This window comes from Chionomys nivalis, chromosome 12 (genome assembly GCF_950005125.1).
Source record: "Chionomys nivalis chromosome 12, mChiNiv1.1, whole genome shotgun sequence".
Taxonomy (NCBI): Eukaryota; Metazoa; Chordata; class Mammalia; order Rodentia; family Cricetidae; genus Chionomys; species Chionomys nivalis.
The window spans coordinates 5,858,196-5,885,226 of record NC_080097.1 but is presented as its reverse complement, the minus strand read 5'-3'; the positions used below and the strand labels follow the sequence as shown (position 1 = coordinate 5,885,226).

The window sequence follows — 27,031 nt, the reverse complement described above, 5'->3', positions numbered from 1 at the left end:
GAGTGTGTAGAGCATCATCACGTTATCCCGAGGTAAAGTTACCTTAATAATTAATAAGCATGGTGCTTATCCCACTCAGAGAATAAGACATGTGACCTGCAGACGGGAAACAGAGCCCCCGTGTTGTTCAGTAATACTCTCCTGATTGAACAAGTTGGAGCTAAATGAAGTCAAGCTGACTTAGAATCCAGGGTCCTTCTTCCTGGCGTCACGTGGCCTCCCAGCAGTCTGTGAAGACAAACTTCTCTAAAGTGCTGAAGCTGTGAACTGACAAGTTCACTCAAGTTCATGTGTTGAGGATCACTCTCATTGACGAGCCTGCATTTGGACATGTGACCTAAGAGGAGGTAACTAGGGTTTGTTGAGGTCTTCAGGGTGAGGCCCTGATGTGACAGGATTTGTGTCCTGCTAAGAAATAGCACACGAGACCCCTCTCTTTCCACCATCAAGGTTACAGCCAGGAGGTCCAGGAGGACAACTGTCGTGACTTGAACATGAAATGTCCCGTACAGATTCTTGTGTTGGGACGCCTCGTTTACACCTAGTGGCACTGTTCAGGAAGATATGATGGACATTTAGAGGGTGGAAGCTGGCTACAGGAAGCGGCTCGCCAGGGCAGGACTTTGAGGTTTTATAAGTCGGCCCCACTTCCTGCTTGCTCTGCTTCCTATGTTGATGCAGGGTGACTGGCAGCTTCTCATCCTTCCTGCCTTGCTTTTCCACCTTGATCACCTTGCGTTCTAAGCCACTTTCTCCCTTCCTGCTGCTTCTCGTCAGGTGTACTGGTCACAGAGAAGAGAAAAACTAACACAAAAGCTTCACCTGATGCTAACTGTGCCAGCATTTGGACCTTAATCTGACTGATCCCCTGACCAGAACAGGGGAGCTAGTTAAACTAACAAGTCAGTCGGGTGTTTCTATAAAAATCTGAGCAAGCTAAGATACATTAATAAAATTCACCAGAAGAATGAAAAACTTCTGGAAGAATCTAAATCCAAAATACTACCCAAAAGTGAAAGCACGTTTCCTTTTATGAAGGATCCTAAATCATCTACCTAAGACACACGGCTCTGAGGAAAGCCGGCGAGCTTTTCGTGTGAGTTGAGGGCCTCCAAAGTAGATGCCTTGCTGGAGGTCAGCTCTTGAAAACCAGTGCTGCTGTTCTGTAAATCTTCCCAGCTGACTTTAATGAATGGCGCTGGAAAAAGAAAAAGCAACCTCAACACAGGAACTGGCCTGGTTGTGTCAGCTAGGCCTGGATGTGCGCTGTCAGACAGAGCTGTTCCATGGAACGCCAGCATCAGACTGGGTCCCCTGCGACTGTAATGGATCCGGACCAAACCAATATAACCTATAGGCATGTCTGAGCACAGACAAAATATCCAGGGTCCTCTTTGCTGTCTGCCACAAATGACTGCAATTGATTGACCAATAAACAGTGTCTAGTCTGCCTTCCCTACGGTTAAGTGCTTTGAGTCCCCAAAGATAGAATCACCCTTTCTTCCTGATAGGATCGACCCAGAGTGAAAATCCCATGCTTGTTTCTACAAACCATCTGGCACAGACCCAAAGCTAACCAGTCTTCTCTAATGTCCTCTGGCCAAGACTCTCCCACCTCTCTCCATTCTTTCCCTGTAAGACGTGATAACCCAATGTGTTCATCTGGGGCAGAAGTGAACAGATGCCATATGTTCCAAGCCCTCAGTGGATGCCTGAACTGAGATATTTGTTAGGTAATAACAACCTCATATGTAGCATGTATTTCCTCTACATGCATACCTATGATGAATATCACCTGGGAATAGTAAGAGATTAACAAACTAATAGGATGATATAAAACAATTGCATACTATAATAAAATTGATATGACCATATTCATCTTTTCTCTCCTCCAGACCATGGTAGGCCTGCATTGTAGCTGTGCTCACAGAGGACCACCTCTTGGGGAAACACATTGTGATGTGCAGCTGCATCCCGTGGCCCTGCCTGTCTCCAGAGAACTCCTGGAGAAACTTCTCTTTAAGAATTTATGTAGCCAGGCGGTGGTGGCGCACGCCTTTAACCCCAGCACTCGGGAGGCAGAGACAGGCGGATCTCTGTGAGTTCGAGACCAGCCTGGTCTACAAGAGCTAGTTCCAGGACAGACTCCAAAACCACAGAGAAACCCTGTCTCAAAAAACCAAAAAAAAAAAAAAGAAAAAAAAAAGAATTTATATAGCTTGGGGTTTTGAAGGTGATAACCCATTGCCAAGCATTGCCAAAATCCCTGTTTGAAAGTGAGACTGAAATCAGATTTCTCAAAGTGAATCATTGCACGTGGGATGTTAAGGAGCCATAAGGACCCTGAGTAGCCAGTGCTACCGCTTTCTAATGGCTGTCTTCTCTTCCCATAGAAGGATGAAGTCAAACAGTACCTGATTCAAAATCTGGGTTTCATATTACCACCATGATTGAAGCATTTCCCGTTCTCATCAAGCCAGCCTTCCTTGTCCCCCTTCTTCTGTCTAGCCACGCCTTTGTTGTCTATAGGCAACAAACTAACGGCCTTTGTGTGCAGTTAACACTTTCAACACCACACATTTGCCGGTAAAACATGATTTACAGGTGTGCTAATTTATGGTATACATTTTTGTTCTATGATTGACAGAACTCTGCTAATTGTACACTACCTTCTAGACCGTAAACTCCTAGTTAAGCTCATCTAAAGCCAACCATCCCTACAGGATGGGCTTCTGAGGAGGGGCTCCACATGCTGTCCAGCCACACTTCCCCTGCGGACTAAGATCAGTGTATGTGTACACCAGACCTTCACTGGGAACCCAATGAGGCCGACAGATTGCGGAGGAGTTTCACCTGGTCTGAGTCTCTGAACGTACCACAAACACAGGGTCATTGGCGGCTGAGTGCGGCGAAGCATTCGTTCCATTCAGAAAGGAGTGGACCAGATTATGAAGGCTCATGACTTGAGAGTCCAGGGTGCCGTCTGCTTTATCAAAACCTTCCAGAGCATTCCTGAGAGAAACCAAAGCGTCAGTGACTTCAGTAAAGACTGGCACAGGTCTCTGTGCTATCTTGCCATCTTCGAGTCTAACTCTAGATAAGGAGGGGAGAGGCTCTGCAGCTGACTAGCTGAGGCTTCTTTCCTTTATCCTTTTGTAAGGATCTTCGAGAAGGGGAAGAAACTCAATCAATGCTGCCTTCGGATTTTTATTGCCAGGGCTTCCTTTTTTTTTTTTTTTTTTTTTTTTTTTTTCAAGACAGGGTTTCTCTGTGGTTTTGGAGCCTGTCCTGGAACTAGCTCTTGTAGACCAGGCTGGTCTCGAACTCACAGAGATCCGCCTGCCTCTGCCTCCCTAGTGCTGGGATTAAAGGCGTGCCCCACCACCGCCCGGCATGCCAGGGCTTCTTATCCTGTTCAACACATGGGCTGTGTTCAATAAATGAATAAACTGAATCAACACAGATAGGATCTTATATTCATATTTCTTGGTGAAAGAGACTGTTGGCTTAGCTGGAAGACACTTATGCTTCTAAACATACCCCAGCATTTCCCTTCTTCTTCTCTCTTTTTCATCTATATCTTCAGGAAATCTAAACATCTGCACACTGACATGGTGATATTCAAAAGTAAGATGACTTTGGAATCACTGAAGAGATCAGTGAGGATAGGTGGGGTCCTAACAATGTATGTTCCTTACCAACTTCAAAGAAGCCATGATTGTGACCCAAGAACCACATTTTAAGGGCCACTCTCAGTTCAACTCTAAAGAGACTGCTGCCTGACTTAAGAACATTTTTGTCTTAAGGAAAAGATGAATGTATGCTTCTTTTTCAAGCTCTCTTAAATATTACCCTTGACCTACTTTTTTCTTAGTTTATTTCAGACAGGGTCTCATTATGTGTCTTTGGCTGGCCTGCAAGTCACTAAGTAGACCAAGCTGGCCTCAGACTCATAGAGATTCATCTGTCTCTGCCTGCCTGTACTGGGATTAAAGGCATGTGCCACCATGGCCAGTTCTTTGCCTACTTTTGAAATAAATCTCAGGGCCACGTCCACTTCTAGTACCAGCTCCAGAGCCCTCCCTGCAGCAGTCAGTAAAATTCCTGGAATTACGTTTGGTCTGCCCTGCCACTAGACCCATGTAAGTTATGCAATTTATGTGGGATGTGGTGAGTTCTAGAGAATGAGAACAAATTTAGCATGGAGAAGGCCACGCTCCCTTCCTGGGGGACTGCGTGTGTGTTAGAACCTTATTTGCATACGTACTCCTAACTCTCGGGTTTTGGGCTGTGATAAAACTGATAGTTGGTCTCTAAGTTTGAGTTCGAGGTTATCATGCCACACGACACTTTGAGTAAATCTGAAAAACTCCTCTGAGAGTCAGACCCAGTACCAGGACCTGTGACTGATGAGCTTCTAGTGACAACATTTAAGAAAATAAGTAAGAAAGGAGTAATAAACAGTATGAACACTGCCAAAGTGTGGCAGTTAATGAGGTGCCTTGATCTTGAGGCAATTCCTATATGGAAACAGAAATTAGGAAGGCACTTAGAAACTAATGAAACCACAGTCTTGGTAAGAGTGTGTTTCTCATCATGAACCCCTCCTTATTCCACACTTTTAAGCCTTTCTCCAGTATTTGGATTTGTAGATGTCTGCCAATACCCTGGGTTCCTTTTTGGTCCCATACAACTACAAACTTGAGAGTCTAATGACTCTCAGCCTCTGGGCTGTGACCCTGCTGGCAAACCTCTGTCTACAAAAAATTTACATCCCAATTCATAACCACAGCAAAATTACAGTTACGAAGTAGCAATAAATTATGGGGGGGTCACTGTACCATGAGGCACTGTACCATGCATGAGGTTGCAGCATTGGGAAGGTTGAGAACCACTGCTCTCAGGTATTGTAGAAGAGGTGAGTGCCCACCTGAAGCTGAAAGTAGAGTTCTGGAAGAAAGGTGGATTGTCAAACTCCTGGAGAGACAAGCAATCTTGCACATTCTTTAAAGTTGGCAGTTTCTCACTATTTCTTCCTACTTGGTTTCTTCTTAACAAACCTTCATAGGTTCCATTACACAGTGTGACCCGGCGGTTGTAGTCATCCAAGCTAAGATGTACAGAATTGAAAACAACATACCTTAACTTTGTGGGTGACATCATGAATATTTCTTCCAAGCAACTCAGAGAGGGGCACAGTCATTAGTTACTTTACACAGTCAGAAACAGGCACGAAACTATGACCATTCCGAAGTCATCATGGACAGAAACACTTCAAAAGTGCAAATGCCCAAAACATGAATACAGGAGTCAATGTGATAATAATTTCCATTCTGTCCAGTGTTTACAAGCCAAATGGTGGCAACTGTGATACTAATTGAGTCTGAAAGAGTTAAAGGGGTAATATCGCAGCCTCTATTACCCTGAACCAAGCCAGTTTGGGAGGGATATATGTGTAGAGCTGGGGGAAGCATTTAGGCCAACTGGAGACAAACAGGAAGCCAGAAAAACAGATAAAATTATAAAGATAAAATGCAGTACTGATATGGGAAGTCCTTCTGTATATGTGTGGCTTTTATTGGCTAATTAATAAAGAAGCTGCTTTGGCCTGTGATAGTGCAGAATATAGCTAGGCAGGAAAAATAAACCTAACACTGGGAGAAAGAAGGTTGAGTCAGTGAGATGCCATGTAGCTGCCATAAAAAACAGATGCACCAGAACCTTGCTAGTAAACCATGAGCTTCATGGTAAAATATAAAATAACAAAAATGTGTTAACTTAAGATGTAAGAGCTAGCCAGTAAGAAGCTAGAGCTAATAGGTCAAGCAGTGATTAATACAGTTTCTGTGTGATTATTTTGGGTCTGGGTGGCTAGGAACGATTGGCCAGTCTCTTACTACAAAGTACTAAAACATTTTTTTAATATTTAAAGTGATAAAGGTCCCAAGAACCTTGATTTGATTGTCCTACATTAAATACATACATGCATACACATACACACACCCACACATACAAAGTTATCAATATTATACCCCATAATTTATATAATTAAAATAGTTGTAACAATTATTAAATAATTATAACTTTAAAATAATAGGTATATATGTTTATAAATAAATCATAATGTATAAATAATAATTTGTAGTTCATATACTTATTTATGTGATTCTGTGCACACATGTGTGTAGGGGTACACAAACCTGGGGGTTATATTTCCTTGGCAAGAAGCCAGCAAGTACCACCAGGCCTCTTAAGTCTGACCTCCATGAATCTGGGGTGACGGACCTGCCTGGGATGCCTGGCTTGTCATGTGGGTGTTGGGATCGGAACTCCAGTTTTCATGACTTTTCGTCAAGTCCCTTTACCACGATGTCACCTCTGCAGGCCATGAAACAAACGTCTTTTAAAGTGAAAACTAAAAGCCACATAGGGAACAGAGTGAATGCAGTTGGATCTCAGTACTTAGGCGGTAAACGTGAGGGTGAGAGAGGGGGCTCACAAGGACTGCTGCGGCAGCCTGGAGTCTCACCACCAGGGTTCATGGGTAGAGGTGGATTTTAAAGACATTCCTGCATGGGCTTCAAAGAGTGAGGGGGAAAAAACTGGCAAGTGAGAAGAGATGTGCAAAGATGGAGGACCTAACACCAGCTCACAAAAGGCCCCAAGGCATCACTTCCAAAGTGCGTTCCAGGGACATGGTCTGGGAAATGAGTTCCAGATCCAGGCATGCTTAGGCTCCCCTCAATGAGGAATACTATGTCCACTTACAGAGGCTGGAAGATGGTCCAAGTAGCCTTTAAAAACACGCACATTTTGAGGTGAGTATTCTCTAATCTCATATGATCACAGAAACTTCTTACCACATCACTTAGGAATAGACAAAGGTGTGCTGGGAAACGGTCTTCCATGGGACTTAATGAAGCTGTGCAAAGGTAACTGGGACATCCTACCAGCTGAGGTCTGACCCGAGAGCTTCAGGATGTGAAGAATACAGCAGACAGACTCCTGCGGCAGGGCTGGGCAGGAACCTTGACTGCCCGAGAAGTAACTGAATCATGGGGGTAGGGAGGCAGAGCAGTGCAAGTCAAAACATGGGCATGTGGGAGAGAAGAAATAAATGAAGGAAGGCAGAGGAGCCTGTTGGGGAATCTTTTTCTGAAGCACAGTTATCCCTTACCCACAAATTTGTTTTTCATGGGTAGTTACCTGCAGCCAACTCTGGTGTAAAATATTCTACAGTGAGCTGAGAAAGTATTTGGAAAGAAGAAGCGAGACTGTTCACATCGGTCTTACCTCACAACACTTTGTGACTGTTCACATCGGTCCTACCTCACAACACTTTGTGACTGTTCACATCGGTCTTACCTCACAACACTTTGTGACTGTTCACATCGGTCCTACCTCACAACACTTTGTGACTGTTCACATCGGTATTACCTCACAACACTTTGTGACTGTGCTGCCTTATGATTGGCTTTTATTGTTGATCTCTCACTGTACCTAATTCATAAATTAAATTTGATCATAAGTAGGAAAAATCAGAGTGCATAGGGTTTGGTACTACCTGCAGTGTCGGGGTCCATGGGAATCTTGGAACAGATCCCCAAAGGACAGGCAGGTTACGGAGCTGCACCTGGAAAGGACATGTTGAAGAAAGAATTCTTCCAGGACTTTGGGCCCCCTATTTGTTCCTGTAGCTTTGAAGGATTAAGAGATGTTGTTTTTGAGTCTCCCACATCCCAAGGTCTGTGCTTCTATGCCACACAACTCCTTGGGAACCTGTGAGCTAGCTTTTCCAGAAGCTTCTACAGAGTCACATATGGTGCCCCTTCACCTAGAGCCTACCATCCACCCATACCCTCCTCATCTCCCCCATATGTAGCCAGGGTCTAGATGTTCCTCCTTCTGTCTCAGAACCATCAGCTCCACACACCTATGGACTTGTCCTGACTCTCTTCTTGGCTTTACACACACACACACACAAACACACACACCTATTATAGAACTTCTCGGACTGCTTGGCAATCCACTTGCCAAAAACTGATCTCTGTAAATGCAGAAGGGCTGGATCTTATTCATCCTTCTGTTCCCAACGGTGTGCTTGATGCTCGGCAACTGCTGGCTGAAGGCCGGAACTGCTCCTGAGTGTAAACCCACCACGCCCCTGGTCTCCAAACGATGCCCAAGCACACTCAACCCGTTTGTATGATTTCCGCACATTTTTAATTTGAGAAGTTTGAATGTTTAAGCTCATACCTCCCCGGGGGAGAGGGGAGCTGCTTTAAGGACCATGTAAGCAAAGCTCCACATATCAGAGAGAGAAAAAGACAGAGAAGCACAGTCCTGTCACCCAGAACTGAGGGAAAGCAGTCTCCAGAGCTCCGTCGTGTTACCTGTCACACACAATCTCCCAGGTGGAGAATCTTGAGTTCTGACTGATCAGCGTTGGATCATCTTGTCTTGCTGCTCCGAACAGCTCGTCTGTGCAAACATCACACTCTGTCTTCCCGGTTGCAAAGTTCCAGTAGGGCAAAGCAAAGGACTCATTGCCGATGAGTCTCTGAAAGCAAAGGTAGGTCCCGTCACTCTGTGTATGTGCCAGATACGACGCAGGGGTGCGTAAGGCAATGGTGGGTCCCGTCACTCTGTGTATGTGCCAGATACGACGCAGGGGTGCGTAAGGCAATGGTGGGTCCCGTCACTCTGTGTATGTGCCAGATACGACGCAGAGGTGGGTAAGGCAATGGTGGGTCCCGTCACTCCGTGTATGTGCCAGATACGACGCAGAGGTGCGTAAGGCAATGGTGGGTCCCGTCACTCTGTGTACGTGCCAGATACGACGCAGGGGTGCGTAAGGCAATGGCTCGCATGTTTCTTGGCCAATTTTATAGCAAAACCAGAAATACCAATCAAATGGGTTTTTTAAAAGTCAGTATACAAAAACATGTTTGTATATGTCCACATGAATGCATAATGTCTCATATGCATTTGTGTGTATGTGTAGTAAGCACAAGGCAACTGTTCTGATTTAACGCAAAAGATTCCACCATTTGCAACAAAACAGACAAACCTTGAGGACATTACGCTAAGCAAAACAAACCAGATTTAAAAAAGAAAATAGGAAAATGCTGTATAATCTTATGCACATGTAACGTCTGAAAGAGAAACAATATCAAATACATAAAAAGTAGGGAGAACTGGGAGGATGAAACAGTCTAGAACTCTAATTACAACAGGAGGGAAAATTCACAACATCTTCACACATAGTTAAATTGTCAAGAGAGCGCACTTAGATGCTCAACACACACAGAAAGGAAAGACATCTGAAACGCTGAGCGTATTACTTTCCTCGACTAGTTACCACTGAAATAAGTGTATCAAACATCGCATATTCCTCAAAGGCAAACACTGTATAGATGGTGCGTGCACGGTTTTCACCAACCTGGAGGTCTCTTTCCAACCACAACAAATGGTATCTGTGCCAGGTGACGAACGCAGGTCCTTGGTGTGAGAAATCTATGGCCTTGTAGGGGCGTCCTGGTCCTAACACAGTTGGGAAACAGACATCAGAGAACAGAATATTTGAGATGTTAAACCTTATCAGGAGTGTGTCTGTGTCCAAGAAGTCCACAGTGCCTTAATTTAAAAACTATTTGTCTATTAAAAAGGCAACAGTAAGAAGAATGATAAAAAAAACTTTCGAAGGCAATCTGCATTGCACAAAGGAGTTGCTTCCATTTCTCCAAAGTTTGATTTTTTTAGCAGAGAACCCAGAAACTCAAGCCATTTTCAGTAGTCAGTGTCCTGTTACATAGTTCAATTTTTCCACAGTAATGCTGTCTAAAAGTGTGGATCATTAAGACCTAAATGAAATGTATTTTAAAGATATTTTCTGACTTGCATAAATTTATAACACAGAGATTACTTAATAATGAAGCATCGGCGACCATGTTAATGCAGCCTTTGTACAACTAAAAGGAACCTTCACAAATTCTGCCTCACCCATCAGTCAGTGCGAACCAGCAGCTGACAAGCGTGGTCACTGAGACCAGAAGACTATGCTGGAACCAATTTAGCTGGCCACTGGAACTGCCAATTTTAGTGAGGCGCTGTGGGCAATTTAACGCCCTTCTTGGTGCCTGCTCCATCCTTCTTCTGCCTTCCACAGCAGCTTCTGATGGAGCGCAGAAGCCTCAGCTCTTTAGTTCTTTCAAAGCACCTGTAATAACTTCAGAGAGCTGAGCGGACATGAATATAAATTGAGTCCCTAGACAGAACCAGAAGCCACAGTTTTCCTTTCCTTCTGAGAGGCTACCCTCTCATAAAGCAAAAATTCCTCAGAGTAATGACGGGAAAGCGATAAAGGCTCATAGCCAGAGGAGCCCCGTCACCTGTCGATGAAGGAAGACGGATGCTCAGCTGCAAGGCAGGCTTTAACAACGCTCTCACTAAAAACAGGGCTCCTGCTGCTGCTGTTGGCCACGGAGCCTTTTTAATAAATAAATTCTACACAGAATTATGAGAGGGACAGCAAAGGACGGGAACCAGTAACGAGCAAGAAAGAGTGAGACGCCAAGGGAGAACTGCATCAGCCCAAGTGCGCTCGGGGATTGCGTCCACCCTCACCCCGGGGGGTAGGGGACCAAGAAGGAGGAACAGCAGCAGAGATACCAAGTGTACAGACTACTCTGAAAAGTTGTGAGAAGAATCTAGAAGGGATTTGAACTCTCCAGAAACAAACCAATGGCTTCTCCCGAGTCAGTTGGTCACAGGGGATGAAGCTGCGGCTGTTTGATTAGTGACGTGCGTGACCGTCAACCTCCTGTGCCCCACTGGACCCCCAAAGTTTAGGTTCCGGGGCAGGGGAGTCCTCGATATTTCACACGTGTTACTGTTGTGGAGGCGGAGGAACACGTGTACGGTAGATAGTGCACGCATGCGTGGGTGTCCAAGGACAACTGTGTGGACTCCGAGGAGCCTCCGAGCATATTGGAATAGCAATGTCGAGTTCTTCTTGCTTAGCCTTGTGAATGAGTATGCCTCTGTTGGATGCTTCAGAAAGCGGTGAGGTGAAAACCATGCTGATGGCCAGCGAGAAAGTAAAGACAATTGCAGAGTGAGCCTGAGCCTGAGCCATGCAACCCACATCAAGATGGAAGGAGAGAGCTGGGCTCGGCAGAAGCCAATGTTCCTACTAGGAAGCAACCCCGAGTAACTTCCAGCGGAAAGCCTAAAGGCGTGTGGGTTTCAGGAGCCCCACGCTTGTAGCCCAGAGACCGCAGTTCTGAACAACGAAACGCTGCGCTCCTGGCATGCGTTCAGTTAATTCTCTCATTTGAAGAAAAGGCCAAGACCGGCTTTTAAGTCAAAGTTGATTTCTTTTTTTCTTTTCTGGAATCAAAAGAAATTTGCCTCCACTTTACCAGCTCGCGCCTTTGAGGATTAAGTTTCACAGAGAGCAAGGATTAGGCTTTGAACCAGTAATATAAGCGAGGAGGGGCTTGCAGTGTCTGCGGAACAGGAAGAAACGGCCCCATTTGAACTACAGGCGGTGTTTGGTGATTCTGCCAGTCCAAAGAGTAACCTCTCTTGAGGTTGCTTCCCGTTAATTAACTTGTATCGAATGACTTCCACCCCATGCCCAACCCAGACACAAGCCTCTAATAACGGAGGTTAAACCTATGGGGAAAACCCACCTAATAACGTGTCTCGAACAGAGTAGTAATGGAGCCAGACAAAAAAGTCGTACACGCTGCAGTTGGCGACCTGTGGCTGGGTCCGGTTGGGTCCCAGCAGTCCCAGCCAGTGCTGTGTGGTGATCACGTAGTCTGGATGGACAGTTTTCTTCGCTAGGTCTAAGGCGGTCAGGAACTGCTCCCTCTCCTGGGGAGTCAGGGAATGGATATTCTGCCGGAGGACTCGTGGCTTCCTCTCCTCACAGTTGGGTCCAGTCCAGCCAAACTTGCAGTCTCCACAGTTATAACCAGCGAAGTTTCCTGGTTCGTAAGAAGGGAACAGTGGGGAGTGGGGGTGAGGTTATTCACTTTGGAAGAAAGTTTGGAAGAAAGTTCTCAGTTGGAATTCTGGGTAGAACGGAAGAGACGAGATGTTAGGAGGAGCCAAGAAGGGCCCTGCCGCGTGAAGGAAGACCATGCCGCCACTCAGAGAAAGCACAGGACAGGGGCCCTGAGAACCCAGGACGATGCTGCTGCCTTATTCTTGGCCTTACAGCCTCTATGACTATATTACTATATGACAATCATTTTTCATTGTTAAAGTAAAACAGGAGGAGAAAGATCTTGTTCACAGGATCTCAGCATGTGTCTAGTTTTGGAAATCAGATTTTCAAGACGGCAGTTAAGCCAAATGAGGACACTGGAGCATCATGCCCTCACCCAGTATGAATGCTATCTCTGTACACACAGAGGGAGGACCGCATGAGAACACACGGAGCTCATCTGGACCAAGGGATCTGAGAATCAGACAACAGCCTGGTTCACACCTTGCTCTCGGGCCTCCACCTCCAGAAGAAGTAGAAAATGAATTCTGCTCCTTCTGCCTCACGGTTTGCAAAGGCTTGTTGTAGCAACCATAGCAAAGGGACTCTCCTGCCCTTGTGTCCCAGAGCTCTCTCTTCTGACGTCCTCACCACGCCCCAACCTGGCATGACCTCACTTAAGTTCTGTTGTCCAACACCCCAGACCACTGTACCAACACAGACTGATCCACTGGCTTAACAGTTCCAACAGGAGACAGAGGCAGGTTGATCTCTGTGAGTTCAAGGCCAGCCTGGTCTACCAGTGAGTTCTAGGACAAGACAGCCAGGTTTGCACTGAGAAATCCTATCTCTAAATAATTATAATAGCAAAGAAGCTGACTTCAGCATTTGGATAGTATCTAACTCTAAAAATCCTGGTTTATTTCACCAAGGAGACTGTATTAAGGCAAAAATCAATGGTGCCTGGCAGATCATAAAAGTGAATTACAGACCATGATGTCAAGAAGTGCAAATCGTTTAGAATTTGCTGTCTGCAACCAAACACCTGTGCTTTTCCACACGCAGGGAACAAGAACTATTGAGCAAGTTCTACGGCGTCCCTGAGGACTGGTGGCCAAGTCCAAGTTCTTTGCCTGCCTTTGCCTCTTATACCTGTTGGTTTCCTTTGGGCGTAATCAGTGCCTCATTCCTTAGGGAGGGAAAGTTCAGCTATTATTCCCACAAGAAGATAAAGGCACTTATCTCAAGAACATTAAAATGATTCCGAGCTGTAATGCCAACGACCAAGTCCCTGCTCAGCCGCAGTCTCTACCTCACGCCCCCGCAATTATTACCTGTTCCTTCCCATGCCTGGAACACTTTCTCTTACCTTCTTCCTAAATCCCTCCCTGCATGAGCTACTCGCCCATCGTTTACTGTCGTGATGGATTCTCTCTATACCATGTTCTGCCAGAACTGGCTGAGGAGGTGCGAAACCCAGAGCTTCACACATGCAAAACACTGACCTGCACCCCCAGCCTGGGTCCCAGCAGACGGAAGGACCCGAGCTGCATTCAGCCACTTCCACTCCCCTTTATTCAAGTATTTATTTTTAATCATCAAGGAGACCTGGCTTAGTGGTGGAACTCTTGATTTCTACCCCAGCATCATCAGGACAAAAAGAGAGAACAAGAAAAGACATGCCACCCACTGGGGTAACTTTTACAGGGATAAGTGATTGAACAAATTTTATCTCTGATGAATGCTTACTACTCAGTTGAGCACTCCGTCAAACTTGCAGCTGTTTTTAAAAGTCCGAAAGTACATAGTCATCTATGGGATGGCTTCAGTGGGAGAGAAACAAGACCAGTGCGGAGCAGGAGGCCAACAGCAGTGGACAGGGGGATGTACAAAGGCAAAAGATACATGTGCCTTTTACTCTCGGTGTGTGTGTGTGTTGTTGTTGTTGTTGTATCCCATGTCTATGTGAGATTGTGTACATGTGTGCATGTCAGAGGTCATCATCAAGTGTCTTCTATTACTCTCACTGCTTCTGTGAAACACTCTCTCACTAAGCCTAGGGCTCACCAATTCAGCTAGGCTGTCTGTCTGGCCAACAGGCTCCAGGAAGTCATCTGTCTCCACCTCCAGTGCTGGAGTTACAAGCACACAGGGAGAGCTGGAGAGCTGGTTCAGAGGACCCAGGGTGAATTCCAGGCCTGTACTTGGTGGTTCACAGCTGTCAGCAACTCCTGTTCCAAGTGATCTGATGTCCTCTTCTGGCTTCTGCCATCTTCCGGGCACCAGGCATGTACACACCTGGTACACATATATACATGCAAGCAAATGCTCATAGACACGAAATATAAATAAATAAATAAATAAATAAATAAATAAATAAATAAATAAATAAATAAATACTTGTAAAAATAATGAAGTCTTTTAGGGGGGAGACAGGAGGGAAATGGAAGGCAGTAAGTTGGATTGTCTGAAGGCACTGTCTCGCCCGTCATGTTTACTGCACCTTAATGAAAGACCTATAGTCCCAGAAACCCAAGTGGTAGTCACTAGGAGCAAAATCTGAAAGGCTGATAGTCGGCATTATGTTATCTTAAATCAAACACTCTCTTTCATAAAAACAAATCAATAAAGTCATAACAGAAGATCAACAAAGTTCTGAACCTCTCTGAGCTTGCCATATCAAAATAAGGGTTCTGCTCCACAGAGTTCCTGTGAAAATAGGTGTGTTGCTATAGGACACAGGGAACAGTGTCCAGGGCACAAGCTCCACGCCACTGTTCAGTCTTCCAATGGCACCGCGATGGCTACTTCACTTGTCCCTATTGTGTATCCTTGAACATTACATCCATTGCCCTTTTCTGCACACGAGATCAACACAGCTCTAAATAAATGTCATTTACGTGAGTGATGAGAGAACACTGGAAACTGGAGAAGGGGCATTTTTTAGGCATTGGGGAATACAAACATAAACAAGACACCATTGTAGAGTAGAGGAAATGAGGAATGTGGGCACCAACACCACTGTAACTGTAGGAGAAGTAAAAATAGAAAGAACCTGAGGTTTAGGATCTGACAAAAGACAAGATCAGCATTCCTGGCTTAGAAAGAAGACAGTACTGCTTCACAGCTGAGAGGAACACAAAATTGAAATGGAAGCGAGTCACACACACACACACACACACACACGGACTTAACCACTCACCGGAATGTACTTGCTACTTGTGTATAATCCAGAAGCTTACTCAGTCAGAAAATTCCTTTTCTACATGTACATTGGGTCCCTTCTATTTCTAGCTTGCAGACCTACCTGGTCTGTAGAATTTGTCAAAAGATTCTAACAACTAGAAAATGTAACATGTCAGCTTGGCACACATACTGCGTATTTTTTTTTTTTTTTGTATTTTCTGGTTGTATCTTGCACTGGACCAATACAAGTTACTCCTCTCCTTCATGGGTCAGTGGTAAGAAGTGCAAGAGGGACATATTAAAAAAACCTACATTTTGTTGTTGCTGCTGTCGTCAAAAAACAGGGAAGGAGAGAGGAGGGCTCTATCTCACACTGAGTGTGTTCTTGAGCAAAAATTCAGTTTCAAGAGTCAAAATTCTCCCCTAACTTAAAACTAGGATGAGGAGAGAGAAAACAGCTCCACACCACATGTCCCTACATGCACTGCGCGGCCCAAACTCAAAACGCTATTAGACTAACTAAGCTTAACGACCACCGATTAGTGAGTTTACAAGGAAGTCTAAATAGCCTACTCCTTTTAATTAGAGATTCTATTATTTTAATAACAATACTTTATACTCACAGAGTTTCTTTCATCTGCAGAGCTCAAAAAGGCTTTACAAGTGTGGTTTCATCATTATCCCCATTTCAGAGATTGGAAAATGAGGCACTTAGTCACTTGTACAAACAAGACATTCCCAGCCAACTGCTCCCAAACTATGTGGTGCCCAAGGATTTCAAAAGCCCAAAGGTACAGCTGCAACTGGCGTCTGCTCATAAATGCTAACTGTCAGGTGAGCCCCCGAATGCGGTGGCCAACGCCGGAGCCTCCCGGCTTTACGACTAATTCCTGACAATTGCATTCAGTACTTTTTCCCCAGTTTATCCCAATAGAGAATAGAAAAATGATTTATCACAATGGAGACTAGAGAAATTCTCTATAGAGAATTGGGGCACAGAATTTGCTTATTCTAGTTTAGTTTTTTTTTTTTTTTAAGTTTTCCTTTATGGAGCCTATAGTAGAAGGCTTGGAATCACGATTTTCTCAACGAATCAGCAAGAGCAAAGGTCACCAGCACTCTGGTGGCCAGATGGTAATTTCCATTTCTGCCTTAGAAACTTCAGAGTGCCCAGAAGAGTCCCAGGTTCACTGTTTGCAAAATATTTTGAGGGCTCCCAGAGCCAGGGGCCTTTGGGAGGCTAAAAGTCAGACACAAATTCCACAGAGTACCCGAAAGCTATGAGAACATGACCCAATGAAGGTAAATCGCTCACTCTTTAAGGAGGAAAAAAGAACGGCCATGTGTTTGTCTTTGAAACTTTGACATGTCACAGAATGGTGAAAACTACGACACAAAGCGGGTTTCCATTGCAAGTCTCTAAGATTTAGTCCTGTGTCTCAAGACTCCGGGAAATGGATCATCCAGCCAAGAAAAGTGGAGCTGAGGGGGACTGAGCATGTAGAGCATGGAGCTCAGTGGGAGAATGTCTGCTTAGTATGGGTAAGCCCCCGCTGGGTTCAAGTTCCGGAATTTCAAAAGGAAAGGTTTAGTTGAGAAAAGGAGAAGGAAGAGGCAGTGGGTTCATCACCTTCCTCTTACAACCTGTGGACCGACCTGAAAGACACTGTGTTCAGTGAAACAAATCCCCCACTGTCCAATAATGCCTGGCTCCTCCTAACAGAGGCATCTGAAGTGGGCAGCAAACAGAAGGGATGGGAGGTGGTGGGTTAGCAGGGACCAGGGCGGAGGAGGAAACACAGCGGGGAAGGAGCACAGAGACAGAGTAGCACACGGTGACTAAGTTTTTGGATAGCCACTCTATGTTCAGCATGGTTCGATATGAGATATTGTACACATAAGAATGCGCTGCCAGGCTAAAACACATGCTAAGTCTCCCTGCAAAGCCACCAAGTCAAGAAAGGCAAGGGAACTTCTTGGAGGTGGTGGGAGTGTTCATTACCTTAATTAATGTAAGAGGAACAGGAAAGTGAGGCTATGCTTATTAAATTGCACATATAGATTGTGTGTAGAATTTTCTGTAACAATTGTGCTTTTTTAGTCTTTATGTATGCATCTGGGTGTTTGTCTGGTTGTACACCTGCACACCAGAAGAGGGCATCAGATCCCATGGAATGAGTTATCGATGGCTGTGAGCCATGTGGGTGTGAGACTGGAACTCAGGACCTCTAGTGGAGCATCCCGTGCTCTTAACCACTGGGCCATCTCTTCTGCCCCCAGCAACTACACTTCCTAAAGCTGGATAAAGGGAATAATTTACCAAACTAAACATTATGAGCAGCAGCTCTTAAGCCGTCTTAACATATGTGTGCATGCAGCAAAGAAGGAGCTGTGGTCCTGAGTGAGCTGCGGGCAAATAAGCCATGGGAAGGAGGCGAACACAGGCAGAGGAAGGGCCCTCGAGGGTGGTCATGGCTGACCAGTGTGGGGACTTGGAGACTCAGCGCCGTGAGGAAGCCCTGCTTCTAGGAATTGGCCTCTGGAAATGGGATGTCTTTCCATGTGAAGGGTGTCCCTCTGACTCTTCCCGATCAATAATCAAACACTTCCTCAACAAAGGATGCAACAAGCCTGCCTTCTATTCTGCTATGCCCGGCCATTTTCACTTCCACTTCCTAAAAGCAAGTGTGCTTGTGCTATCTGAGTGGAAGCCACGCGGGTGGGATAGGATGAGCTAACTGTTTTATCTGACCAACTAGAGCATTCTGCCCCTCTACCGCAGAGAACTTTGCCATCTATTGACATTGAAATCATTGCCATAGAGGCTCTGAAGGTTTGGAGCCAAGGTTACCCGTGTTAGTGTGGTTTCAAATACCACCAGTGTGGAATCCAGGGTCCCTCCTCCCACGGGACTGAAAACCTACAAAGCAATGTCTATGAAAACAAATGCTTTAATGGCTCAAAAACAGATAACACATATTCAATATGCAACCACTACTTTAGTCACCATTGATATGCAGAGCAAAACCAGGACCTGAAAAACCCTTTGACTCATGTAGTGTAAAACAATTCCAAGGACTGGGGACACAGTTACTGTTAGAGCCCTTGCCTGGCATAAGCACGGTCCTAGGTCCAGTCTCTCGGGGCTTCTAACATGATGGCAAATGCATCATGATGAAATTATCAGGGCAGAACTTTCTGAGGTCTCGCACCTTCCCTCTCTGATAGCATTTCAGACCCTGACACAGCTGGACCCTGTGTTTCAGCAGCACATGAGAAGGCAGAAACACACCAGAAGGGAGGGCGGCATGCAGTTGGCCACTGAGGGACAATGTCCGGGGGCTGTGATGGAGGGGCTGGTCGCCCTCCCAGACAATGAATGCTCATCACAATGGTTTCTGGAAACCAGAAGGAGTGGGATAGAGGAAGAGTAAAGAAGCCCGGAAAGGCAGAGAAAATGCAGATTTCAAACAAGCAGGTATTGGGGGAGACAGGATTGCACGGGAAGGACAGTGAGCAGGTCTGATAGCAGCTCGGGTGGAGCTCAGACAACGGTCGGAAGCTGCTGAACCCTCACAACACTTCACTCACTGAGGAAAATGCTTTGCCCATCTCCCCAACTTTGGCCAAGTTACAGTCCAGTCCTGGCTTGAACAGGACAGGCAGACAGTTAGTGGTCTCTTCAAATCATGAGAAACGCTGAGGCCAGGACTCGGCAGCACCTGCCTCCTCCTACCGCTGGCTGCCAAGCCGCACCCAACGCCCCAGCAAGTGTGAACCCATTGCAGGAGAGGCCCCGAACCATCTTGAAAGGACTTGTTCTTGTTTCAAAAGCAGGCTCCCCATCTCTACAGCCTCCCCTCTCAACAGACAAGCCAAAGGTATGTTGGCACGTGTTCAGAAATCCAGGTTTGGCCCACAGAGTGTCGATTTAGTTTTCCTAAGTACATGTACACAGAGTGGAAGATGCGCCCAGTCCATCAGCCTTATTGAATAGACTTGCCCCCGAAACACCAGTCTCATCTCTGCCTCAGGAGGGCTCACTTTCCGTGAGGATTCTCCACCGAGGTCAGATTCCGAGGGAAGCAGCATCTACCCAAGGGCCTCACCTGCACACTTGCATGTCCGGTTGAAGAATTTTCTCGGCCATTGTTCACGGTCATCCTGGTTCCGGAGGATGTAAGGGCCACTCCAGGGCCTGGTGTCTGTCTGCACCTCTGTGCACTGTCCACGGCCTTCCAGAGATCCACAGATGTTGGCCAGCTCGGGGCCCAGGGGTGGGCAGCACTCTTTGCTCAGCACCCCTTCCAAGGTCATGCAGACCCGGGGAAACTGAGCCTGAACTCTGAGCGGAATTCCACACCCCAGGCAAGCCAGCAGAAGCCCCCATTGCACAAGGCCCATGCCTTCGTAATTGGGAGACCTGAGCAGGCTTCCCGCCTCTGTTCTGCCTGACTTTTCCTCTTACGTTCGCTCACTCAAATTTCCTTCCCTTTCCTTTTCTCTTTTCCTGTTTGTTTTTCAGTTCCAGCCCTTTCCTCTCCCTCTCAAAATTCCCACCTAAATCACAGAACCTGCACGTGTGCACATGGGTACACGCCTGTGCACATTTGTGTGACTCAGACAGCTAACGCAAATTTAATTTCAGCAGAAGCTCCTCCACCATCAGATTTAATGAGGGGAGCGCTTCTCGCCAGCCTTCCCCGTTAAATCAGGCCCTGTCTAATTGAGTTAATTTACAGAGTGCTCCAGCCATACTGATTATTATGCTGCTGTTCCTAAGCCCCCTTTTTCTCCCCTCAGCCCTTGACTTTAATTGCCTTGAACTCAGTTCAAAAGCCAAGCACCGTGCTGCCTTTATTCTCTCTGCCTCGCCAAGCCACGGGGCCCAGTGGGGTTGGGGGAGAGGCTGGGAGAAGCCATCATTAGGAGGATTATAACTAGAGAAATCCTCTTTGTTAGCACATGACCCTAGGTACACAATGAAGCTGATAAAGTGTCTGGCTTTGTGTCAGGAGGGCAAAGCCAGCCTCTTTATTGGGCTCATGTGCCCCAGCCAAGCTTGTGACCTCAGAATGCCAGTGTGTCAATAGATGCAGTGAGCATTCCGTCAAAGGCCCCTTACGGACCTGCACAACGACTGAGTGCGGCTCCCCTCATGACTGCCTAGTGACGTGGGAGAGAGGCCCACAGGAGATCATGCAGTCCCTGGAATAAAGAAGCGTTTATCTAAGGCAGTGTACAAGGAACTGCTTTGTTGTGCAATTAGGAATCCTCTTGCCTCCAGATAATAACCTCCTCTTCTCTTGCCTTCTCTTCTCATGCAGCAGGCTGGTTTTGATTTGCATGGGAGAGCACGGAACCCGATTCACAATGGCCATCTTGCTATAGGGACGGCAATGGGACAAGTCGGAGTGAGGTTTGCAAGGAAATCTTTTGATTGCATTAAAGTTTGGCATAATCAGGCTTAAGTCTAGGAAGCAATGATCCTGCATGCTTCTTCTGGGGGGAGCCTGTGAGCATGCAGATGGGCCATGGTGGCCATTTGTCAGAGTGTTTGCTCCGTCATGGTGGAAACAGGACTGTCTTGGTGCTGGGAGATTTAAACAAACTGCTGACTTGAAATGGCTCCCACTGAAGTCTAAGAATGTCTTCTACAAGGACACGAAGCACCTAGTATTAAATTTCTAAGGAATTAAGAATTGCCTGCATAGTGGCCCATGAGTTTAAGCCCAGCATTCAGAATGTAGAGGCAGGTGGGTCTGTGTGAGTTCAAGGCCACCCTTGTCTGCCTGTGAGTGTAAGGACGGCCATAGCTATGTAGAGAGACACTGTCAGAAGGAGGAGAAGGAGAAGAAAAGAAACACAGGTTTCTCTCTGCATGCATTCTGTTCTACCCTGTGGTACTAAGCTGTGACTAACTCAACGGCAGTTTGTACCTCTGGGTTCTTGACCTTGAGTCAGACTCTTGATACTATCATGGGGCATCAGGGGTGTCTGTGTGCGTGTGTGCATATGCGTGTGTGTGTGTACACATGTCTGCATGCAGGTGTGTGCTCTCACAGTACACATGCTTTGGCAGGCATGCATGTGTACATGTTTGTACGTACAAGCGGAGACCAAAGATGAACACAAAGCGTCTTCCCACTTGCTGTTTGAGACGGAGTCCCCAGTAAACAATTTGGTAGAGCAGCTGATGAGGAGGTTTCAGGGATCTGCCTCTTTGTGCCCCCAGCACTGGGACTGCAGGGCTGCGCCGCCATTCCTGCTTTCTTCTGTGGATGCCGGGGATCTGAACTCGCGTCACCAGGCTAACACAGCAGGCACGCTCCTGACTGATCATCTTCCCAGGCTCACGTCGGCATTGCCGAGACTCCTCCTGGTTCTGCTGCACAGCCAGCGTTGGCAAGAGAATGAGAGAATAAACTCGAACCCCAGGTGGAGGCTTGCAGTGGCGTCAGCGGAGACCAGGTGTGTATGTATATATACCTTTTTTACGCCATTGGAGTCGATTTCCACAAACTAGGGAGCGTCCACAAGAGACATTTGTTCTCTCGCAGTTCTGGGGACCCAGGGTCTGAAACCCAGGCAAGGATAGCACGTGTCGGCAATCTGCAATCCTGTGGTTACCCTGCCCCTTCCAGCTGCTGGTAGCTGCTGACAGTCCTTGTGTTTGCCTCTGATTTGAGTGTACTGTCCTGCAACTCCTGACATGGTCAGCAAGCATTTTCCTTCTTCATTTCTGCACCTGCCCTGAGTCTATCACTTCCAAGGACACCAGTCGCGGGATAACGAGCCAACTGGGATAGTCCAGGATGCTCCCAGCTTGAGATGATTATACCCACAAAAAGTCTTTTTCAAACTGGATCACATTTGCAGGGTCTGAGATTCGCGTCTTTTGGAGGGTGATAAGTCAACCCAGGACACCACTTATACAGAAAGAAACTTGAGTATACTAGATTCATCATGCCTAAGAGTTGGAAAGGCCTAAAGACTTTCTGGACCCTATTATGCCATCTTTCTGTCCACGAATGTCTACTCCAGGCCAGCACTGGAAGCCTGGGGACTTTAGTTTGAGTTCTGTGCAGTGGTGATGCTCTGTAGATGGCAGAATCTTCATCATTTTCTGTCTCAGACTGTCCCGTCTCCTTTTCATTGCAGCCCCTGTAATCTGTCAGCCCAGAATCACTTCCCTGGCCCTGGTCAGAACTGTGAACCTCAGACCCAACTTTCACCCACACCAGTACTGCCCAAGATTTAGACGCCATCAAAGCAAAATTATGCTGTCCCATCGCATCTGCTCTCCTCAGGAACCAGGATCAGATCCCACCACGGTCCTGGAATCTTCGATTCCTCTCTTTCCTCCTTCCCTGTCAATGCTTCCTAACGCACTTCTGGTGAGATCAAACATCTCTCCACACCCTACTCATAGAGCAGTCAGCGGAGCACAACCCGTGTTCCTGGCCTGCATCAGGATGAATACAGTATGGACAGACAGTGGGAACCAGGGTTTAGAGACTTGGCATTGCTCCAAGCTCCGGTACAAGGAGGCAGAAGCAGGAGGATCGAGCCTGAGAATAAGAGATCAGTCGCTCCAGCTCAGCACAAACTAAATCACCCTTGGTGTTCCAATGTCAGCCTCCACAAAAGTCTGTTATGATGAAGTATCACGTGACATTGATATTTATAAGATCATCTAAAACACTTCTCATTTCTCTGCCAGCCTTGTACCCAGAAAAGCTGTGCTTCCTTATAGGTACCAGCTTGTCCTGAACCTTACAGCCTTGTGAATCTCCTCATGGCGTTTCTTCCTTTGCCTTGGCCAGAGATGACCGTTCTAAACCCTTAGCCTTCACAATGCCCAACGGACTCAGGCAAAACCTAGTCTGAGATTCTTATTTTATCATTTTGTGAATTTGTATGTTGTATAAGCAGTTTCAGGCTCTTTGGGAAATGAAACAGAAAGAAAAGCTATACAAACACACACACAAAGATTTCTGTACACATCTAAATGTGATAAACACATAGCAGAGACAGGACTTAGGAAAGAATTCAAAAGGATTGATCGCTGAGAGATGGATGGAGGTGACCTCACACTGCAGAAAGAAGACAAAGGACTCTCGAAGCACAGGTATGATTGCAACTCCAAGACATTACAAAAGGGACATCTGCGGGGCACTGAGCAGCAGAATCCAGGAGGACACCACACAGGGAAGACTGAAACTAGCTCTTGTCAATAAGAACAATAAAAAATTAAGATTCCTGTAATGGATGTCTAAACCCCAGTGAAACTTACCAACGTTCAAACATGGATTTCCTTGGGCTCTTGGTTATATTTTCTTCTGGAAGCTTAGTTTGGCAAGTTCTGATATCTCCAAATTTTAAAAATGTTTAAGGAACAAAATAAGAATCTCTGTGAAGAGAAGCCATGTGTATCACAGAGCTAAGTGATCTCAAAGAAGAGTTCTCTTCTAGAGAGCTGTTTTTGCACCTTCTCTTCACGGATGAGGCAGGAGTGAATTTAAAAAGACCTTCTGTGGGCATTCCTTTTGTTGACAGCTCTTAGCACCACATCGCCCAAGGACTGAATACATGTCCGAGGAAGGGACCTGGACATGAGGATCTTTGAACCCTGATGGTTCAGGGTCAGGGTGTAAACTCTTTGGCAGGATGGCAGTGCCTGGCTTCACTTCTGAAAAGGAAACGATAGCTTGACTCTGGGCAAGCCACTGACAATCAACGGGTTAGAGTTGTTGCTAAGATTGACGCAGAGAAAACGCGTGTCTTTCTTCTGGCTGTCAGCAAGCTGCCTGCTCCTTTCTCAAAGGCCTCCGAACGGGAAAATCCTCCCCATGTTTTAGCCCCCTGCTGGACTCCTCTGTCTGATGTCTTTTAATCTGTTCTCTACTGCTGCATCATGGAGGCCTGAGATTAGATTCTTTTGCCTCCTGTATCCAAATTGTTTACTAAATGGTGGGCATCTGTCCTCACATGGTTTTGCTGTCTCTGTCTAAGCCCTTTTCTTTCCTGGTGGGGTGAGGTGTTTTGTTTCTGTTTTGTTTCCAGAGGAATTAATGGTTAGGAATGGGCTGTGTGGCTTCTGGTAAGTAGTTTTTCCCATGTAATTTTGTTGTAATTTTGAGGCTCTGCTAAAGACCAACTCCTTCTAATTCTGTACCACTCACGTCCCTACCTCAGTCTTCGGTACACCCTCCTGGGCCTCGAGGGCTGATTTTGTCGTTATAGCCTGATGCTTCACTTGGTCCATGAGTTACATGCACGTCTACAACTTAATGAGAGATTTGGATGAGCAACTGAATTACTTTTGCTTCAAAATACCGATCTGTGGGAAGGAGACATAACTTCCCATTTGACCCATTTTGCAATAAACCCAGTGTGCATGCATTCTGCACTTGCAGGAGGCTCTACACTGATAAAAACAAGTGCTGCACAAAACGGACCCAGATCCGCTCTCTGCCCCGGCCTCATCACTTCCTGTCTCTCTGTACAGTCCTCCAGACCTCTATGGTTAACTAGCAGCTGGCTCCACCCTCTGACTCCAAACAAGCTTTGTTTGTTAGAGCACAAAAAAAAATGTCACACAACACAGATGGAATTGCCTGCATCCTGTTAAAACAAATCACAGTAGTTGAAGAAATAGTTGGTTTCAAGATTGATTGTCTTGAAATTAGGGGGAGCCGGATAGAAATAGTGTGGTTTCAGACTATAAGGAAAGAAATTCACGAGACAACTGAAAGGGACGCAGGAACGACCGGAAGGGAACCCTCATGGCCAACTCTGAAACAATATGAACAATAAAATAGTGATAGTAATGGGTTAGAAACAAGGCAATAAGATAAATACTCAGCAGCCTGAACTGACATTAAGAAATTATAGATAAGCATGGAAGAAGGGGCTGCAGAACTTAATTAATAAACACAGAAACAACTGAACGAATTCCGCAGTGATCACCATTGCACGACAATGGAAGTTAGAACTGCTCAGTGTCAAAATTATCTTCCTAGAAGACTCTCGCCCATTGAGAGGGGAAAGTTAGCTTTTAAAAGTGGGCGTGGGCTATCAAACACCACCTTAAACAGGTGATTAAATTTAATATAACCAATAAAAGAATTTAATGTCGCATCATCACATATGACATGATACCATTCACTGAGAACACAATGCCACATTATGTCTTTGGACCAAAATATTCAATATCCATTCATTTGTGAAAAAGTACCAGACAGACACATTGTGGATTTTACTACAATTGTCCTGTCAAGTGCTCCTGGAGCATCGTTTACCTGTATAGTAGAGGACTGAAATGGTGGGTCTCCTTCGATGGTAGCAGAGTCATAGGAAACAATAAAAGACAAGAGGAAATCCAGAGCTCTAGCAACTCAGTGCAATCTGGAGATACTAAAAGAAAAGCTGGTGGAACACAAACAAGATGCCTGCATGAGCTGTATCATTGTGTCAATCTTAACTCCAGGTTTTGGTGGTTATGCCATGATTATGTAAAATATTGGTTACAGGGAACTTCAAATGGATCTTTCCCACTGCCCTGAGCCACGCGCCAATAGTATGTATCTAACTGCCAGCTCAATTTGGAAATGAATATCCAGGTGGTGGAGGCGCACGCCTTTAATCCCGGCACTCAGGAAGCACAGACAGGCAGATCTCTGTGAGTTCGAGGCCACCTTGGTCTACAGAGTGAGTTCCAGGACAGGCTTCAAAAAGTTAAAGAGAAACCCCATCTCAAAAAAACAAAACAAAAACAAAGCCCAAGGGAAGGTGAGCCTGGTCTACAGAGCGAGTTCCAGGACACCCAGGTTTACAAAGAAAGACCCAGTCTCCAAAAACAAACAAAACAAAACAAAAGAATTCCATGATCTCTCCCTCAAGACAACCCTCTTTGTACCAGAGTTCAGGATATGGTACAAATTCTATATCCTGCTGTCCATATTGGTTTGTGACACTTTTCTACTCTTTCCTTTAGAAAATTCATCACCAATCTCTGGTGACTTTGTCATCTTAAAATCCCAGGTTCAATCTTCTGTCCTTAGTCACCTGAATGGGGCCATGGCCTCTTCACTGGTTTTAAATCCATTCTCCATTTCCTTCAGTCAGTTCATTTTCCACAGGCAGATTTAATATTTAAAATACAGGTTTGCTTTAAATGTCTACGTAAAACTAAATATCTGAATAGGTTCAGTTACCAGAGAAATAAAGTCTCAAATCCCGAGTGTGGACTCCAGGCCAAAGTGATTTGGCCTCTTGCCCTCTCTGCAGCCTCATCTGAATCCACGCCCCCCTCAGTCCCCACAGGCTTCTTTCTACGCTGTGGTTTTATTCCAGTTCTTAGAATACACAGAGGTTTCTCACCGGGAAGTCTCTGTCCATGCTACTCCCCTGAAATGAAACATTCTTTCTCTCTTGGTCATTTCTTCTTCACCAGGGTCATCTCAGGAAATCGTTCATGATCTCCTTGTCTAGACATATCCAGTCATTATATTCTCCTAGATTCCATAATAATTTACCTTTGTCACCTGTACCTAGGTGCAATGATTAATTACTCTTTGCAGCTATTGGCTTAATATATTTCATCCCACTACACTGTGATGGTTTTTTCACTGTTTTACATTTATGTCACTTTGGGGATGGGTGGTTTGTGGGTCACGGCAAGGTCAGAGGACACTTGTAAGAGTTCTCGCATCCCACCTTGTGGGTGAACTTGGATTACCAGGTTTGGCAGCCAGTGTCTTTTGCTGTTGAGCCACCTCAGCAGACCCGGATTGTATAATTCCACTAGAGTATGCAGCCTACCTGTCTACCTTGGTCCTAGTA

At 45.8% G+C, this 27,031-nt stretch overlaps 1 protein-coding gene across 1 annotated transcript in view; it reads right to left on the bottom strand.

The window, feature by feature from the left end:
- The window catches only part of Dct (dopachrome tautomerase), a 37,841-nt gene extending 18,253 nt beyond the window's left edge, over positions 1–19,588 (bottom strand). The window contains exons 1-6 of the mRNA XM_057786703.1: positions 19,294–19,588; positions 11,697–11,996; positions 9,443–9,543; positions 8,394–8,560; positions 4,931–5,110; positions 2,877–3,012 (exon numbers count right to left, since the gene is read on the bottom strand). Of these exons, the coding sequence (XP_057642686.1) occupies positions 2,877–3,012; positions 4,931–5,110; positions 8,394–8,560; positions 9,443–9,543; positions 11,697–11,996; positions 19,294–19,588 (1,179 nt within the window). The remainder of the gene's footprint in view (positions 1–2,876; positions 3,013–4,930; positions 5,111–8,393; positions 8,561–9,442; positions 9,544–11,696; positions 11,997–19,293) is intronic.
- Between the last annotated feature and the right edge of the window lie 7,443 nt (positions 19,589–27,031).